General features: G+C 39.8%; 1 protein-coding gene across 1 annotated transcript in view; it reads right to left on the reverse strand.

Moving 5' to 3' along the window:
- LOC135094347 (uncharacterized) overlaps positions 1-14,296 on the reverse strand; it is a 113,654-nt gene that overhangs the window by 55,108 nt on the left and 44,250 nt on the right. Inside the window, exons 3-5 of the mRNA XM_063994379.1 lie at positions 10,227-10,317; positions 8,276-8,431; positions 7,846-8,032 (exon numbers count right to left, since the gene is read on the reverse strand). Coding sequence (XP_063850449.1) covers positions 7,846-8,032; positions 8,276-8,431; positions 10,227-10,317 — 434 coding nt within the window. The remainder of the gene's footprint in view (positions 1-7,845; positions 8,033-8,275; positions 8,432-10,226; positions 10,318-14,296) is intronic.

The raw sequence follows: 14,296 nt of genomic DNA on the forward strand, positions 1-14,296 counted from the left end.
GTCTCTAATGGTTGTCATTAGCCTTTTCAATGTGTTTTTCCCCCTCTGGTGTAAAATTATGTTTAGCTGCTGTATGTTAGCTTTTTTGTGTAGTTCTCTCGTATCGTATGTGCAAGGGTACCGTACATTGAAGACGAATCTAAGTGTTTTATATTGTATTCTTTTTCTTTTTTTTATTTATATTCTTTTCGAGAGGGTGGTAAGTGGATAGGATGGGTACGTGAGAACTGGAGTGATAAATGCTCTTATTAAATGTAACTTTAATTTCTCGGGCATAGTTTTTTTTTTTAATCAGACGTATCGACTTTACGCCGTCCGCCGTCTAGGACCCAGCGCCGTGCATTCCAGAGAGAGCGCCGTGGTGTCGACGGCGGGCGCCGTTGACACAACGGCACGGCCTGTGCCGTCCACCTGCCAGTTGCCTCCATTCTTTCATCATGGACACACAGGACCACCTGCTCTACCTATATTACTTATATTTAAAAAGAAAAAAACAACGTTCACACAGCAGAAAGTGGGTCCATAATATCAATGTTGCCAGACCAGTGGTTGGAGCTTTTGTCACACTGTATGAGGAACTCAGAAGAGATACAAAAAAGTTTTTCAACTACTTCAGAATGAGCAAAGAATCATTCGATGAGCTCCTCAACAGGTTGAGTCCTCTACTTTGCCATCAAAATTCCAGGATGAGAGACGCCATTTCACCAACAGAAAGACTTGTTGTTACATTAAGGTAAGAAATATATCAGTCTTATTTTAGTATTTATTTTGAAATACAGAGAACATAAACAATGCAAAATAAGAAGTAGCCTACATGTTTATTTTTCCTATTGTTTCATTTGGTATGTAGAAAGCACCCTAATTACAAAAAATGTAAATTATTACGAAAATAACTTTCCTGAAAATCAATTATGATGTTTACATAAACTCAATTTTATGTATGCCATACATCCAATGGGTACTAATTTTCTAGAGCAAAATCCAAATCAGAACATTGTGAATGCTCATCACTATAAGCAGAGGTGCTTGACTGTACTGAATGTGGTGAATGAAGAGGTGTAGAATAGGCTGTAGTTGGAGGCACAGTGATACCAGGCTGAGTAGCAGGGGAACTATTTCCCACATTAGGTGGATGTGCGGGTGAGTAACGCCAGTGTGTGTGTGTGTGTGTTTCACATGATCAGGATAATAAGAATGCATATGTGGAGATGGTTGAATGGCATGCTCACTCGGAACAGGCCATACAGGACCCTTGGGAGTTTGTCGAGATCGGTGAATACTCTGAATCATTTTTATTACTCCACTTTGGAATTCTAATGTTTCAGTGTCATCCAACTTCTGCAGTGAGGGTAAAATACCTTTAAAAAAAACTAACATGACGATCCTCTGGCTCCTGTAGTTTGTTTAAAATAGACTTTTCTATATCTGTCATAAGCGTTTTCTGTCTTTTACCTTTTCCCTGAGTTGATGTTGAGGGTTGAGGGTCGGAGAGTGTGGGTATGTCGCGGCTTATCTCTTCATGCTCTTCTTCTTCTACAGCACTTGAAACTGTCTCCTTCCTCTTGGTATTCTTCTGCAGGAATGACATGTTGTCACTATATATGTATTTTCTAATTGATTTTGCTTTGGATCCTGTTTTTTTTTCATCTTCAAGCTTCTTTAGATATTTGATGTACCGGTCTCTGATGTTAGTCCATTTTGTACTTATCATCTTGCCTAGAAAGAAAAAAAACAGTAAACTTTAATAGTGACCATGCTTAATCAAAATTTCTATCTATTTTTTTCCTGTTGTTGGTTCAGTGTTTTACACAGTAATATTGCTTATCTTTTCAGATACCTGGCAAGTGGCAACACTTTTACGGATCTACACTATAGTTATCGAATGGGTGTGTCGACCATCTCTTCTATTGTGCAAGAGGTTTGTGGCAACACATGGGTGACCCTGAATCACGAATGTATACCACCACTATCAGAGGAAAGGCTGGAGGGCATTGCTGCTGGCTTCCATAGGAAAACTCAATTTCCACATTGTATAGGGGCAGTGGATGGCAAACACATCAGGATCATTAAGCCATGTGACAGCGGGTCTTTGTTTTGGAACTACAAGGACTTTTACTCAATGGTATTGCTGGCCGTGGCTGATAGTGAGTATAGATTTGTGTTCGTGAACATTGGTGCTTATGGGAAAGACTGTGATTCATCATTGTTTAAGGAGACACAGCTTTGGAGAGACATTGCTAACAATGATCTCCCTATCCCCAAGCCAAAGCCTTTGTCTGAGTCTATACCAGGTTGCACTCCATATGTGTTTGTTGGAGACGAAGGATTTGGTATTCACATGAATCTTATGCGACCTTACTCAGGGAAAATTATGGATCAGCAAAAAAGAGTTTTCAACTACCGGTTGAGTAGAGCAAGGAGGTACGTAGAATGCTCATTTGGGATATTGTCTAATAAATGGAGAGTATTCCATAGGCCACTCAATGTGTCAGTGGAACTGAGTATGAAAATTGTACAGGCATGTTGTGTACTGCACAATTTTGTGAGAGAGCGAGATGGTTACAACTTCGAAGACACACTCACAATCGAAGGATTTAATGCCGTTCCATACATGGAGGGTGAACGCGGAAACAAATCTGGTAATGATATCCGCAAAGCTTTTGCTGAGTACTTTATGACACAAGAAGGGTCAGTTGCGTGGCAGTGGAAAATGTAAAGAAGACAATGATGATGTATAGGAGTAACCTGTTAGCCTGTTACATTATACAAGACTTAGCTGATTATGACTGTATACTAAGGTAGTATTTATTGTATACCTAAGCATGTATCGCATGTATGTCTTCATACTTATGTATCAGTATAACTAATATTTTCATTATATATGAATCACCAGCCATATGAACATTTTTTTTAGTTGGAGCATAGAGTTTGGGAATAAAAACATGTATAAATAAATAATAAATATGTACATGAATTTTGTTTCTGTATTCAATATATTCTGTAGTGGGGTGGACAAGCTGCTACTGTACAACAGAATAAATTGGGGTGAGGTAACAACCACCTGAAAAAATTTCACACACACACACACACACACACATCTACGAATGGAAGCACAAAGGAATCATAAACAAACATAGAACACATTAACACAAACAAACATTATCTTGATCAACACAAGACATACCTTGCACACTAGACATTAATATGAAAAGTTCATGTACTCACCATATTTGTTCTTTGCATCGTCACTCATAGACTCAAAGCCCGGGTTCAGATGATTGCAGACTTCCCTCCATGCTGCAGTGGTTTCAGTCTTGGACTTATATGCTTCAAGGCTTTTGTCCCAGAGAACAGGCCTCTCTTCAACCAGGCTAATCAACAATTCAACGTCTACATCAACGTCTTCCATTATCAATGGTGAGCAATACTATAAACACGTCTGTGGTCAGGAAACGACTGAAGTGGTGTGACACGCTACTCGCGCCGTCCACTTCAGACGGCGGAACGTCGACACGTTTGAACAAGTCCATAGAGACCTGTGTACATTTCACGCCGTCGACGGCGCAACGCCGTGCCATTTCCAAATGGGCGCCGTTGTGACAACGGCGGCCGTCCACGGCGCCAAGTCGTTCACGGCGTCGGTCGATACGTGTGAAGGCGTCCATAGACATCCATGGTTATTTGAGAGAACGACGTCGTGCCGTGGACGGCGGAAAGTCGATACGTCTGAAAGGGGCCTTAGTGTAGTTAGTGTGTGGTTAGCTTATGTTGGTGATATGCCCTTGGATTCCGATTATGTTAACTTTTAGACCGAGTATGACTGTCTTTTGAATAGGGGATAATGAAGGCGGCGTATAGTGTAGTATATTAGTTGAACCTGGAGTGGGTGCTGGTAAGTCTAGAGTGCAAAGTGTAGGTGAAAGTGATCTCCCATGGAGGATCCCGCTACCTGGCTGAAAGGGTGGGCCGAGGAAGTTGTTGATCGAGATGCTTGCAGATTTTTTTTTTTTTTTTTTTTTTTTTGAAGTAGAGAGAGTTTTGGTTATAACTGTAAGAAGATGCAAGTTAATTACTTTTAATTTGAGTCCTTTGAGCCAGATTTTGTCAAAGGAGCCTTAGGTACGTGACGTAGCTCTATGCAGCACTCTTTCCTATCTGCTAAGGCCTCAGCTATTGTTTCTGTTGTGATGTTTAGTGCTGTTTTGGTGCCTTTTGCTTGACGGAAGCCGTGTTGCTTGTTGGGTAGGATGTTATTTTGTTCTAAGTAAATCCTTAGCCTGAGATTGTCTTTTTTTTTTTTTTCTAAAATTTTACCGGGTACTTCTAGAAGTGATATTGGACGGTAATCTAGTGGATCGGTGCCTCTTTTATTTGGTTCCCGAATTAATATGATTTTAGCTAATTTTAACTTAATAGGGAAATAACAGAGATAATGCGGTGTTGTAAACTGCCGTTAGAGCAGTAATTGCTTCCTTGGGTAGTTAGCATAAGTTTAGAGATATGATTGTTCTGTGTAGTTTTTAATTTGTTTTTATAATATTTTTTACTTCAGTTTGGGTGATTTTGTGTGTTAGGTGATTGTTTACTTGAAGTCTAGTAAGGTCTGCGAACGGAAATAGGCTTCACTTATCCTGGTTAATATTGAGAAAATTGTCTACTCTTATTTTATTGCGTGCATCGAACTGGTGGTTTTCTTCATCACTTATTCTGAATGTTTCGCCAGATGCTCCTAAAGATTGGTTCTTTTTCCTCGGGAGAATAGAGTTTGGTGCCGTTATGAATAATGTAAGGTGAGTTCGATTCCTTGCTTCCGTTACCTGTCGAATGGCCTTTCAGAAATCTTGCGGTGAGTGATTTTTAGTTATTGTTTGTTTTATTGTATTTTCCCAGTGTGCTGATTGAAGTTTGTTGCATTCTGAAACAATCGCTTTCTTGGGTATGTTATACGTTATGTACGGTCGGAGTCCATCCATAGTTATCTCTGCTGACAACTTCAAGTTACTTATGCAGGCTTGAAGACTTTTGGACCTTGACAAGTATTGTATCCGTGCATTTTAATGTTGTCAGAGTTGTTGAGGTGTGGCTGTTTATCAGAATTATGTCAGAATCTATAGATCTGTACATGTTAATGAGAGAGTGTGTGGCTTCCAGTGAGCTACGTTAGGTTGTATAATTTTAACTGTACCCATGATTGCTAATTGGATGGAAAAGGGACTGCTTAGAAGAGATACTGGATCACTAGATCATTGATCACTGGAAGATCTGTTGCATCGATGTAGGAGGAAAACGATCCCAGAAAGAATGCCAGTGGGTCACTTCACCATTGAACTTCGGCAACTCCAACTTGGGTAACTTGACATTAGTGAAGTCTGATTCTTGAGAGGAAGACTTGCCACTCAAACTATTAGCTTTAACACCAGAACCAGCTGCTGCTGCTAACTCCCTGACCTTGTCTTCAACTAGTATCCGGGTTTGCATACTTGCTTCTTCAAGTACTTCTGCTTATATTGCTTCTTGTACTTAATCTAACTTAGCTAGTCTCTTGTCGAATTCCTGGATGGGGAACTCGACCTGACTGCTGGTGGTGGTCGGGGCCTTCAGGGTGTCACTCAGCGTTGGAAGCTCTCGTCACCCATCCTCGATATGTCGTCCTTGTCTTCATTAACTTCTCCATCTTATCTTCACTGCACAAGTAACTATCTTCTTAAGGGAGTCCTCCCGGGTCTGGGCACCAAAATGTGGGGTCTTCCTTAAGCCCACATCGTGCAGAAAACTTAAAGAATGGAGGAGAGTTCCCGGTGCAGTCAAATGCCATGTGTTTTGCTTGGCCTCTAATTTTATTATGATATTTAATTCTTCAGTAATACAATAACGAACATACATCACTTGAATTACTTACTAAATGCATACACAGAAATATGATTTTGACTTGTAAATATTACCTATAAAAGAATATATACTTAAATGCATACTTCAAATAAAAACAATGCAAGGAAATTACGAGTATTTAGCCGAAATAATACCGGAACCTGGAACTTAGAAAGAATGAAAGAAAACGGTAGATGCTCAAGTGCTATTTTAGGTACACTATAAAAAAAAACTAAACTTTGATAAATAAACACAAGAATGCAGTTCTAAATTCAGCATCATGCACCTAGCCTGCCACTCACAGCTTGCACCCCTAACCATACACGGTACAGCAGTAAATTGGACAACGTGTCATCAGTACCTGGGCATCTAGGTCGATGCACGCCTCACCTTCAACAAACACGTAGCATCATCACTCAAGGAGAGAGCAGAGGCACGTCTAAGAGTCATGAGAGCCGTCACAAGGCCCAAGGAGGAATAGCTCCAGAAATAATGAGGTGCTATTATATCCAGGCCATTCGATCCATCATCGAATACGCTACGCCATGCCTAGCAACAGCGTCCTTAAGAAACATGACCGCCCTAGAAAGTACACAGAATAAAACACTCAGGGTTGTTTGTAACCGGCGCCCAAAGGTGGACGAACGCAAGCACCCTACACGAATTTATACCGCCAACGCAGGACACCTGATAAAATAGATAAGAACTTAAAACATGGGACTGGCTAATACCATCAAGCAAACATTAGCTCAGAACATAAACCTCTACCGGAAAAGAAAAAAAAAAAATGGACATCAACAACTAGCGACATCCTCAGAACCAGAGAAACCCATCAAATCTTCCAATACCTCCGGGAAGACAAACACGATGAAACTTATGCTAAACCCCCACCATGGAAAGAACTTATCTTGGAGGCCTGCAAACATTACGCAATCCAACCCCAACAGACAACAACATCACAACAAAGATACTAGCTGCAGCCCAATCAATCAAAGCACAAGGAAGAGATATCCACTTCAACTGGGTCCTCAGCCACGTTGGAATTACAGAAATGAGGAAGCTGACCTCGCCGCTAGAGAAGCGCTCAAGCTCCCACAAGTTACAGCCAACATTCCTACCAGCATATCTCAAACCAAAAACACCCTCAAGAAGAAGAGCAAAGAGCTAATATCACGTCATACACATTAATAATATAAATGGGTAAAGGAACGCAACATGCGTTCCTTGATAACACACATCATCGACAGACTCCCCATGAGGGCTCTATACTCGTATAGGCCAGTTGGCATCATACCAGCAGAAATAAAAGAAGCTCACACAGAGCATCATTAGCCTGAAGATCTTCCAAGAGGAACGAAAAGTAGCTGAAACTACAAATTTTGGAAAGCTCCTCGGAGCCCTGCCACTCGCAGAAAAAGAATTATTCTGACGAATAGAAAAATACGACCAAAAACTAAACAATGCAGAGGTCGCACTTGCCTTTAATCACGTCTGCCTAAAATATATATATATATATATATATATATATATATATATATATATATATATATATATATATATATATATATATATATATATATATATATATATATATAATTTTATGAACCGGAAACGTACAGTCGTACAGTTATCAAAAGAAAAGGATATGGATTTGTAAGCTGAACAAAGTTGAATACATTGTGATGAATGTGTACATGTAGGGAAAAGAGGGCAGTGTTATGAACCGAACACATGAACATATAAATGGATTGATAAAGAAATAAAATATTAAGGTGTGACTATAAAAAAAAAAAATGACTATAAAAAAAAAAAGGCAGAATTAACGTATACAATGAAAAGATGAGATGAGAAGTTTTGCTGAGATACTCTGGAATAGACAAGCAACAAATAGAGATGAGTGAAGGAGGCCAGTGGAGTAACAGCGGCGATTGACGAGGGTCATGATTATGACACAAATATGAATCTTGTATGAATTACCTTGACACAAAAGGACAGCCACACACCACAACAGGGACGTCAGACTGAGATTCATGAAAGGTTGCCCATCGCTAGAGTCATTAGGTGTTGATAGCGTCTCAGCAAGAGGCAGAGCTTCGTAGACACCCAGTAGGAGTGTGCAAGTAAGGGAGGTGAAGAGGATGGCTACCAGAGTTGCTGTCCAAACCTGACAGGGAACAGGGAGGGTCTCAACACCGTTTTACACACACACACACACACACACACACACACACACACACACACACACATTTTAAGTAAACGGTCACAAGTTCAAAAATATTTTATAAACACTTGTCTTCTTAAACCTCATTTTTGCCTGATTAATATACAGCCGCCAGTCTTCAGACACTTTTCTTCCAGATATTAAACACACACACACACACACACACACACACACACACACACGTACAAATGTTGTGAAAGGCTTCACAAATCCAGCCACATCGGGCTCCAGCACTGGCCGCTTTACTACCGCAAGAAACCGCTCCATGAAAAGCGGGACCGTAAAATCAAGATGTTTCATGCGAGCTTCGTCCACCACCAACAAACCCGTCATGTCCGCGTCCTGCAGTGTGAAATATTATTATTACTATTAATAATAATAATTATTATTATTATTATTATTATTGTTACTATTATTATTATTACTATTATCATTAATACTTTACTGTTGTTGCTACTACTACTACTACTACTAGTAGTAGTACTTACTACTAACTACTACTACTACTACTACTACTACTACTACTACTACTACTACTACTACTGCTACTATAGGTATTAGACAGCAAAAAGGAAGTTGAATAAAATAATGAACAATGATGGCAAATGTAAAAATGAATTAAAATAGAAATTTCCTTGTATAAACAATCCGGTCTTATGATGGTCGCTTTATTGTACTGCCACCTTATATTTTCGTTTTTTTTTTTTTTTTTCAGAAATATGGACTTATGTTGGCTCGAATCCTGAAAACGAATTCGTAGAGGTCCATAACTATTGCAGTATGTCGTTGGCATTCTTTGATGCTAGAACGCTTGGCCAGGGGATGCCATCAATAGCAGTAATACTGTTCCCAATAGTTATTCTTATGTTGTTATTCTCTGTCGGCTTTAGTCTCCTGTTGTGTTTATTATTAAGTGAGAGACGATGTTCCACATATGGAAAGTTAGACTTAAGGACGCGGATCTTGCACAATTTGATGTAAAAAATATTAGAGGTGTCAACACACTTTGGGTCGATGGTGGAAGAGCAGTCTAATCTTGGCACATTTTTGGTTTCCTCCCTAGATGAGAATTCCGAACTTGGTATTGGAGCTGCCATCTTTAGTTTTGATTTTTAAGAGAAAGGGTGGAAGGAGTAAGTTTTATGTTATGTAGTATAAGAAAGGAAAGAGTTGTCTTTAAATATGCCTTACCTAAGACATTACCTAATATATACCTAAGACATGACCAGCAGATTAATAAAGCTAAGCCACAGTAGATCGTCCATCTTGATCTATTTTCCTACCAGATGGGTTTGTTGTCTAGTAGAGGCAACTATGTTTCGTGTTATGGACTCCTTTCCCGTATGAAAGAGCTTGGGGAAATGTGCTAAGGCCGTGGCAAGGGCATGGTGAGGCTTAATCGAGGGATGGGGGAAATCTTACAATGATAATGAGTGTTTGGTATGCGAACGGCAAAACGTTTACTGATGAAATTTCCTTTCTTTATACTCCAAGGATCAGTCACTAGTAAACGTAACATAATCCAAAATTCTCCTATTATGAGAATTCTTATAATTCCGGGCTATCATTGGATTAGTCCACTCGTGTTCCAGCCTCCTTGTCAACCACACCTCAGCCCCTTTATGGTTCCACATGTTCAACTTAAGTTTATAATGCCCTCTACTGAGATCAGATACTGATTGATGGGACTTGAGTTTGTGAGGATGGTACTTGGAGAACCTGAACTGAAAGAAGGTTTCACACTATAGACTCCCATCCCGGAAGTAATAGTGCCCCTGTGCCAGCACTGTTAGACTCCAACCTAGTCACCAGCCGCCTCTCCTAGCCTCCATCTGCCCTGATGAACAGATACTGGACCTGGGTGACTGAGATCAAATGAAGGAGTTAGGATTCTACATGTGAATCCTGCAGCTTAATCGGGTGCCTTGCTGGTTGGAAGGTTTGTTGGTCCGCCTTATTATAGGGACAGACCGAGGCAAGTTTTTATTATGTTTGCCAGCAGTGAACTAGGAGTGTTCGTGTGATGACAGGACCGTGCCTAGCAGCGCCATTACTAATAATGATGAGGATAAAAAAAAAAAAAAAAGAGACGAAGGAAGAGGAAACAAAGGACGAACAGAACTATGTAATAACTCACCCCATTGAGTACAGCTCCAATAGTTCCTGTTGAAGTGCCATTTTCGAATACTTTTCCGTAGAGACGATCTGAAGGTACCATGTACTTGTAGCTACGGAAGTACCATTATTAATGATGAAAATAATAACTATTAGTACTTATGTTATTATTATCATTGGAAAAAATAGTAGTAGTAGCCGTAGCAACAGTAGTCTTGACAGTGAGAGTACTAATATAATATTACAGCTACTTCTGCTGCTGCTGCTACATTTACTACTAGTAGTACTGTGGGCCCATTTATATTCTTATAAGAGCAACCATTGTAGTTTATATATATATATATATATATATATATATATATATATATATATATATATATATATATATATATATATATATTCGACACATCCATAATGATTCCAACTTGAGTTTGTAATTCCCTCTATTAAGATAAAATACTGACTGATGGGACGATATCATGATAGATTGTGAGGGTTATACTTTAAAAACTTGAACTGAAAAAATGGTTTCACGTTTCACTACCATCCCAAAAGTAAGAGTGCCCCTGTGCCAGCACTGTTAAACATCAACCTAGTCACTAACCATCAGTCCTAGCCTCCATCTGCCGTGATGAAAAGATACTGTTAGAGATAGTTGTTGAGATATTTAAGAGAAGATTAGACAGATTTATGGATGGGAATGATAGGTGAAAATAGGTAGGTATATTTCATACAGGGACTGCCATGTGTAGGCCTAATAGTTTCTTGCAGCTTCCCTTAATTTTTATGTTCCTATTATGTTCTTATGTCCTGAACCTAAGTGACTGAGATCAAATGAAAGAGCTAAGACTCTACCTGTGAGTCCTGCACCTATATATATATATATATATATATATATATATATATATATATATATATATATATATATATATATATATATATATATATATATATATATATATATATATATTTGCGCCCGCAAATAAACTCACGGCACCTGTCTGGAAGTTTCTGTACCTATCCGCGCTCTACAAGGTAACTGCGTTTTCCCTCTCCTTCTCCTTGTTTTCTCCCGCCACGTCCACCTCCTCTGTCACTCCCTCCAGCACAATGAAGGGATTCCTCGTCTCCACGCAAGGCGCCTTGAGAGCCTTTAGCCTCTTGGCGCGCCTGCACGCATGTTATATATTATATACATATATATTATATACATATATATATATATATATATATATATATATATATATATATATATATATATATATATATATATATATATATATATATATATATATATATATATATATATATATATATATATATATATATATATACATAATATATAATATGCGTGCAGGCGCGCCAAGAGGCTAAAGGCTCTCAAGGCGCCTTGCGTGGAGACGAGGAATCCCTTCATTGTGCTGGAGGGAGTGACAGAGGAGGTGGACGTGGCGGGAGAAAACAAGGAGAAGGAGAGGGAAAACGCAGTTACCTTGTAGAGCGCGGATAGGTACAGAAACTTCCAGACAGGTGCCGTGAGTTTATTTGCGGGCGCTGTTCACAGGCGCAGTTAGATTCCTCAGACACGTTCACAGCAAGTATACAACAACAGAGGCCCAAACTCCAGGTGGTGCTTAAATCACAATAAAGGAAAACTATTGCAGGCGTGTGTGTGTGGTGTTTTAGGTAGGCGTCCAGTCAGCCGAATGACTGAGACCGTGGCAGTACCCAACGAGGTGTAAACCGCATTACTGAACTTCTAATGGTGTATCTATGTACTCCTACAATACTCCCCCCTCTAGAACGGAGTTCACCTAGTAATATAAATAGTGAGGGTGTTGATTGAAATACACTGTCCTCCCTGAACGAGTTGTACGAGGGAAATTAGGCATGGTATGGCGAGGAAGATCAGACTGGAAATGAGCAGAAGGGGAAGGTGTAGAAGCAGAGATATCAGGCAAAGGAGATGAATTAGAGTCTAAGGTAGACATAGTCAGGTCATCTCTATCATTAGATGTTGCTTGTCTGGTGATTGGTATACAAGCTGGCTTCAGACGGTCAATAGATACAGACGTGTCACCCTGAGGAAGTTTGAGGATGAAATATTTCGGGTCACGTTGTATTACTTCATAAGGTCCCGAATAAGGAGCTTCTAAACTTTTGCGAAGTCTGTCAATCCGCACCCAGACCTAACAGAACGTTAGGAACATATGGTTTAGATGAGGAGGGACATTCACCTGATGAAAAGATATAAAAATCAATGGCCTGCATTTCTTTAATGAAATATCGTATAGTATCTTTGTTTGTTGATATTGGCGAGTCTTTAGTGATAATTGCAGGACACAACATATGAGTTCCTGTGACAGCAGTGAATGGCGAGTAACTGGTCATATTAGGTGTCAAGCGATATCCAAGAAGACTATGGACAAAGCATAAAACCAGTATGGGCAAAGCATAAAACCAGTTCTCTTGTCTAGCACGTATCGCTGATTTTAGAGAGCGGTGATGGCGTTCAATGATACTGTTCGCTTGAGGATGATAAGCAGTTGTTCGCATGTGATGGAAGCCAATAATTGAGGAAAGCTCGGAAAACAACTCGCTTTCAAATTGAGCACCTCTGTCTGTCACTACCTGTAGCGGTACTCCAAAACGAGAAATCCAACCAGCCACGAATGCAATAGCGACGGAGCTCGCGGTGGTGTCTATTACAGGTATAGCTTCCGTCCATCTTGTCGCTCTGTCAATGCAAGTCAGAAGGCAACTGTATGGGAGAGGGTATGGGTAGTTAGGAAGAGTAACAGGAGGCAATGGTCCAACAATAAATATATAACAGTCTGGAAGTGATCAGTAGGAGTAGAAATAGGAGAAACTGGTGATATTGTGTGTCTGTGTGTTTTAGCTTGTTGACATTTAAGACAATTCGTTACAAACTCCTCTATATCTTTGTCCATACAAGGCCAGAAATAACGTTGTTTAATTAGTTAAGCAGTGGTTTTAATACCAGGATGAGATAGATCGTGTAATGAATGAATGACATTTATCCTAAGAGAAGAAGGAACAAACGGTCTTGGTGCGTTGGTAGATATGTCGCACCATAGAGCAAGATTAGAGGGTAAGGTATAATTGGATAATCTCTCCTTGTACAAACCGACCTCGGTGTCACCTTCCTGGGAACGAGCTATGCCACACAAGTCGAAAGAATCAACTGAAATTGCACATGATGGTCTTGATAAACAATCGGCAACAACATTGTTGTCCCTACGGATGTACACTACTGATGATACATATTCAGAGATTAAAGAAAGTTGCCGTTGTTGCCTATCAGAATTTCCAACTGACTTAGAATGAAAGGCAGAAACTAAAGGTTTATGGTCAAGGAACAAGGTGACCGAGTGGCCATCAATGAGTGTTTTAAAGTGAATGACAGCCATATAAGCTAAGAGTTCTCTGTCATAGGTGGAATAGGTTTTCTGAGTGTCAGAGAGCTTTTTGGAAGAGGCGTAGGCTTGTCATCCATAATCTGGTATAGAGCTGCGCCAACTGCGAAGCTCGAGCTGTCAGTCACAGGCTGGTAATCAGTTGCCTTCTGAGAAGGATAGGCGAGGATAGGACAAGTGACTAGGGCTTGCTTCAAATTGTTGAAGGAGTCCCTTGCAACATCTGTCCACGAGAGAGATTTAGAAGATGGATTATGCCGTAAGAGTTCTGTCAATGAATAAGCAGCATCGGCAAAATTAGGGATCATTGGTCTAAAGAAACTTAGCATCCCCATAAAACGGCGCAATGCAGTTGAAGTTTGAGGTAAAGGAAACTGAAATTGCAGTGACGCGGTTTTGAGGTGGTCTAATTCCATGAGCACTGACCTCATAGCCAAGGAAGGCGAGCGAGAACTTGAAAAATTCACATTTATCTATAGATAGTCTTAAGTTGTGTTTTGCTAAAGTAGAAAGAACAGTCTTAGCATCAGCAATGTGTTCAAGAGTTGTACTAGCTACTAAGATGTCATCCAAGTAGGTGAAAGTGTTCTTAACATTAACCAATATGGTGTCAATGAAGCGCTGAAAAGTGGAACCTACGTTTTTAAGACCAAAG

The sequence above is a fragment of the Scylla paramamosain genome, chromosome 45 (assembly GCF_035594125.1).
Source record: "Scylla paramamosain isolate STU-SP2022 chromosome 45, ASM3559412v1, whole genome shotgun sequence".
Classification (NCBI taxonomy): Eukaryota; Metazoa; Arthropoda; class Malacostraca; order Decapoda; family Portunidae; genus Scylla; species Scylla paramamosain.